The sequence below is a fragment of the Microcaecilia unicolor genome, chromosome 13 (assembly GCF_901765095.1).
Source record: "Microcaecilia unicolor chromosome 13, aMicUni1.1, whole genome shotgun sequence".
NCBI classification, from domain to species: Eukaryota; Metazoa; Chordata; class Amphibia; order Gymnophiona; family Siphonopidae; genus Microcaecilia; species Microcaecilia unicolor.
The window spans coordinates 95,029,416-95,035,415 of NC_044043.1; the positions used below are offsets into that span (position 1 = coordinate 95,029,416).

The following is a 6,000-nucleotide window of genomic DNA, read 5'->3' on the forward strand; positions in this document are numbered from 1 at the left end:
TTTTATTTATTAGGATTTATTTACCACCTTTTTGAAGGAATTCACTCAAGACGGTGTACAGTAAGAATAAATCAAACATGAGCAATAGGCAATTTCAGCAGTAAAAATATTCAAACAACAATACAAAGTATGGCATAGTTACTACTTACAATGTCAACACAATACGTAATAAAACATTTTAATAGACAGCGAAGGGTATAAGCAAAGATGTAATGTATAGATAGGTAAGAGAGTAAGAGGACTAATTTAAAGAAAGTTGCACAATGGAGGCAGTGCAGGAGAATTTATTTCATACATATTCATTGGGGATATCTTGAAAACCAGACTGGCTTGGTATGTCCTGAGGCCTGGGTTGAGAATCCCAGGATTAGGGGAAGTGACACTTTTCCCGTGTTTCTCCAATAAACACCTGTTTTAGTTTTTTGGCAACTGGGATGTTCTATCAGTTAAAAGCTCAAATCTGATGCCCTGCTATAAGAATAAACCATCTTACCAGTGAACCCACAGAGCTAATGTTAAGTATACTGGAATATCTTACAATTAGTCCAGGTACACTGCAAAGAGTCCAGGCGGCTGGGAGAGATCTCCTTTTGGACAGAGGATAGGCAGTGAGCACAGGCAGCCTGGAAAACTGTCCTATTGGTCAGAGGCTGTGGAGGGGAGCACAGGCAGGCTGGGAGAACTCTCCTATTGGTCAAAGGCTGTGGAGGGGAGCTTTGGTGGGCTGGGAAAACTGTCCTATTGGTCAGAGGCTGGGGAGGGGAGCACAGGCAGGCTGGGAGATCTCTCCTATTGGTCAAAGGCTGTGGAGGGGAGCTTTGGTGGGCTGGAAAAACTGTCCTATTGGTCAGAGGCTGTGGAGGGGAGCACAGGCAGGCTGGGAGAACTCTCCTATTGGTCAAAGGCTGTGGAGGGGAGCTTTGGTGGGCTGGGAAAACTGTCCTATTGGTCAGAGGCTGTGGAGGGGAGCATAGGCAGGCTGGAAGAACTCTCCTATTGGTCAAAGGCTGTGGAGGGGAGCTTTGGTGGGCTGGGAAAACTGTCCTATTGGTCAGAGGCTGTGGAGGGGAGCTTTGGTGGGCTGGGAAAACTGTCCTATTGGTCAGAGGCTGTGGAGGGGAGCACAGGCAGGCTCGGAAAACTCTCCTATTGGTCAAAGGCTGTGGAGGGGAGCACAGGCAGGCTCGGAAGAACTCTCCTATTGGTCAAAGGCAGGTGGGAGAACGTCATTATTGTTAAGCTACTGTAGAAAGAAGTGCATAGAGATTCCTATTGATTAAAAATATCTCTGCTTTGCCCAAGGGTTACTGGAGGCCACAACAAAGCCCAGTTTATTCAAATGTTTTGTGATTTATTTTTTCTTTCAAAGCTCAAACTTGGAACCTACTAAAATGTTGCAACTAGTTTTTCCATCCCTAACAGAAATGCAACTGTGATCCTTAGCTCCCCCCCTCCCCCACGCCACAGATATTGTTAGGAAAAGATCCTCAAATGAAAACATCTCCATCATCAGAGACCGAAACCACAGCCCCTGGCTGCCACCCAGCGCCCTGAAACTCCTCTTCCCCAGCTCATCTGCAGCCTTTAACTTGCACCAGTGGAGGAGCGATTTTCCATAGGAAACGACCTGATTTTCACATGTAATGCCCCCCCCCCCATCACTGCCATTCAAACCATCATTCCAGACCCCCCTCCCGGCCCTCAGGAACACACTCTCCAATGCCCCCTTCACCTCGAACTCAGCTCACATGACTGTACAGGGATTAAAGGTCTTTGCCATAAGCATTGAGTACAAAACATGGGAGAAGCCCCTCCCCCCCCCTCCACAAAATCTTTATTCAGTCAAATCCCTTGCAAAACCTACATTTCAAATCACAAGCCCAGAAGCAGCCTGGACCTCTCAGTTCCAAATCAGAAACTCCATGAATATTCATTGTGTTGAGGTTCTGTATTTATTTACGCTTGATTACACGCTAATCCGTGACGCTCCGAGCGAGTGACATTCAAATTCAACCCTCGACCTCCCTGCCTCACCCCCCCCCCCCAACATAACTCCCAAGTAAATCCCACCGCCCTTAATCCATCTTCCACCCCCATCCCCACAGAATTCCAAACAGGAATAGGTGCGTTACAACAGACTAATCCCAGCACAAACCCAGTGACACATCATAGCAAAACCACAATATAGATTCCACCTTCCATGCCACTGCTTTACTCCATCCCAGTTTCCCCACAGAAAAATCCACATTTAAAATCATCAAACCCCATATTCCCTGCGAGACTTGCCAGCCTTCCTCCCGAAAGCACCCTCAGCCATCCTCAGACACGCACAGCTATCCCCTAAAGGGACGTTTCAGCAACCACTCGGAAGTACAGAGGAATACATTTCTAAAAATGACAGCAGATATGCATGAGAAATTCACCGAGAACAAAGGTTAAAGCAGCTGGACCACAGCCATCAAATTAGACAGAGAAACGCGGTACATGTGTAGTACACACACACACACGGTATGCACACCGACACACTGAGCGCCTGGGAAAGACGCTGGGCATATGTTTTCTTTCTACAGCATAAAGGCAGTAACTTATTCTTACGATGGTCTAGGCAGAGTCATAAGCAGATGGGACCTCAAGGCTGCCACCCTAAAGTCTCTTTTCTCTGCTGTCCTTCCCTGGGCCCATTTGTGGCTAGGCACACCTTGTCCCTGAATCACCCTGGGAGCCCCTCGGCCAGACAGATTGAAGGCTGGGAGGGCATCACCAGCCAAGCTAAGGCCTTACAAGTATGCTCTGCACTCTCCCAGGTCCCCCGACTCTCTATGTGATCCTGAGGGAGTCACTTTCTCTCCCTGTATCTCAGTCACTGACTCTCTGTGTGACCCTGGGGAGTCACTTTCTCTCCCTGTGCCTCAGTCAACTGACTCTCTGTGTGACCCTGGGGGAGTCACTTTCTCTCCCTGTATCTCAGTCACTGACTCTCTGTGTGACCCTGGGGAGTCACTTTCTCTCCCTGTGTCTCAGTCACTGACTCTCTGTGTGACCCTAGGGGAGTCACTTTCTCTCCTTGTGCCTCAGTCACTGTGTGATCCTGGTGAAGTCACTTTCTCTCCCTGTGCCTCAGTCAACTGACTGTTTGACCCTGGGGGAGTCACTTTCTCTCCCTGTGCCTCAGTCAACTGACTCTCTGTGTGACCCTGGGGAGTCACTTTCTCTCCCTGTATCTCAGTCACTGACTCTCTGTGTAACTCTAGGGGAGTCACTTTCTCTCCCTGTGCCTCAGTCAACTGACTCTCTGTGTGTCCCTGGGGAGTCACTTTCTCTCCCTGTGCCTCAGTCAACTGACTTTCTGTGTGACCCTGGGGAGTCACTTTCTCTCCCTGTGTCTCAGTCACTGACTCTCTGTGTGACCCTAGGGGAGTCACTTTCTCTCCTTGTGCCTCAGTCACTGTGTGATCCTGGTGAAGTCACTTTCTCTCCCTGTGCCTCAGTCAACTGACTGTTTGACCCTGGGGGAGTCACTTTCTCTCCCTGTGCCTCAGTCAACTGACTCTCTGTGTGACCCTGGGGAGTCACTTTCTCTCCCTGTATCTCAGTCACTGACTCTCTGTGTAACTCTAGGGGAGTCACTTTCTCTCCCTGTGCCTCAGTCAACTGACTCTCTGTGTGTCCCTGGGGAGTCACTTTCTCTCCCTGTGCCTCAGTCAACTGACTTTCTGTGTGACCCTGGGGAGTCACTTTCTCTCCCTGTATCTCAGTCACTGACTCTCTGTGTAACTCTAGGGGAGTCACTTTCTCTCCCTGTGCCTCAGTCACTGACTCTCTGTGTGACCCTGGGAAAGTCACTTTCAGCCCCCATCTCTTTCTTTGGGACCCTGAGGCAGGGGTCACTTTCTCTCCCTTTGTTTCCAGGTCAGTTTTTAAAAAAAGTGCCCATCTTAATCTGGCTGTTCTTGTAAACACACTTCTAATTTAAGAAAATCTCCTGGCAGTCTACAGAGCTTCGAGATCCCTTTGGATTTAATAACTTATATCCACCCGGCACACACACACCGTCATTCGTGTAAACAGCTGTTCAAACATGCCACCAAGAAGAAGTTTCTACCAGTTATAACAATTCTACAAAACTCTCGTAAATGGCTTTGCTTATTGGTGGTTTATTATCAGAGTTCAGAAACCCCTCATTTTCTTTACCAGGAACATTAAACTAGAGATGGTGTCCAGTGTGCACAGAGATTGCACAAGTATCCACAGACACATGCACATCTCCCCTGCTCCTTTCTAGACCAGAGAGCCCTGGGGAGAGGGTATGGAGGGGGGGCGTTAAAGCATTGGGGTATGATAACATTTGGTTGAGGAGAGGGTGCCCTCACCCAGCCAAGTGCTCCATCAACTAGCAGGGGGCACCCCCACTCCCCCTTTCCTGTAGCCAGCGCTAGGATTCCCACCCCCCCCCCCCCTTGCTTCTGCAGGAATGCAGTTGTCAAGTGTCCATGCTCTAGGTCTGACGGGCTGTTCAGTGCACCCTGACATTTACATATACCTACAGCTAATTAGAAACACTCCCAGGACTCTCACTCTTTCTGGGGGGGGGGGGGAGGGTTAAGATCACCTCCCTGCAGGGCTCCAGCTCTGTTCACTGCCACAGAAACAGTCAACTCTTTTGCCAGACTCCAATACTGCAAATATCTCCCCACACAGACCACACAACTCTCGACTGAGTCACTAGCCAGAACTGTCCCACTGGGCAGCAGGCTCTGTCCAACCCCCTGCACCCAGGGCCAGCTGGCAGCCCAGTTCAGCCCTGCCCATGCACGGCCACCCTAAGCGGCAGGGCTTGCTGCCCACAGTCTCTGGTGGACCTCCAGCACAGTCCCCAAGAGCCAGTACTACACTGTCACTGGTATCTGTTGGACAGGAGTTTAAAAACACACACACCAGAGTCTTGGGGGAGGAGGGGGGGAGCTTTTAGCAGAAAAATTCAAATCCATACACACCCAGAAGGGACCAGCAGCAGCATCTATCAGGGGCCCAGCATGCAAGTGGCCTGAACTGCCTATGCAGACCAAGAGAAAATAAGCCCCAGCCTCGACCGGGTTTCAAAGCCTTTCCAGGCTGGGCCCCTCCAGCACTCTAACCATCAGCTCATTGGTACAGGGGGGGGGGGGGGAGGGTTAGCCTCTTTTATTCAGAACACCATGCAACTAGCTAATCCTCCAAGAACCACCAGAGCTGGGCTGGAGAGTACCAGGGACATGGGGCTCCTGAGCTTTGAGGCAAAATGCCCGACAGATCCCACGTAGCAATCTCCAGTAGCCCACCGGGGACCTCGGTGGCCCAGGCCCACCTCTCTGACTGCCCCATCCCTCCGGCCAGGCACCAACTGAATCATGCATAGCACCTCAGCAGCCCTGCATGCACATCGCAAACACAAAAGTCTCCTTTCCCCCTGTGTGCTCAGATAGCCAAGTACTGCTCACAGGTAGCCACGATCCAGCACGACCAATCAGTGATCACCCCTCAGGGGCATCCATTCGCTCGCCCCCAGCAGGGGAATGTGCCACCGGCAACAAACTTTGCAACCAAGCACGTCCCGTGCCCCGGTGCCGGTCCTGCGGGACTCACAGGATGCCACCACCCAGCCCATCACTCACCTTCCACAGCCAGAACCACAGGCAACAGCATGCAGGAGAGCCAGAGCAGCTCCATGGTGCGGGCATCAGAGGCAGGAGAATCTGCCAGCCATGGGGGCAGGGGACAGAGGGGCACAGAGCAGCCTCCCCGCACTCGCAGCCATGCAGAATGGGCAGAGACACAGGCAGGCAGAGGCTTAAAGGCAGGCGAGGGAGCGACCAAGTGAGGCGAGAGAAAGGGGAGGACGCCGAGGCTCAGCCCGGCACTGCCCCCACATCCAGACCACCAGTCTACACACAGGCACAGCCTTGCTCCCCTCCCACCACCACAATGTGCTCTCAGGGGAGGGGCCAGCGGCGTCCGGCAGCA

At 51.6% G+C, this 6,000-nt stretch overlaps 1 protein-coding gene across 3 annotated transcripts in view; it reads right to left on the reverse strand.

Annotated features, from left to right (window-relative positions):
• The window catches only part of EPHB2 (EPH receptor B2), a 482,074-nt gene extending 476,293 nt beyond the window's left edge, over positions 1 to 5,781 (reverse strand). For all 3 annotated transcript variants that reach the window (XM_030222384.1, XM_030222385.1, XM_030222383.1), the window contains exon 1: positions 5,652 to 5,781. In XM_030222384.1, coding sequence (XP_030078244.1) covers positions 5,652 to 5,706 — 55 coding nt within the window. In that variant the 5' untranslated portion in view covers positions 5,707 to 5,781. The remainder of the gene's footprint in view (positions 1 to 5,651) is intronic.
• Between the last annotated feature and the right edge of the window lie 219 nt (positions 5,782 to 6,000).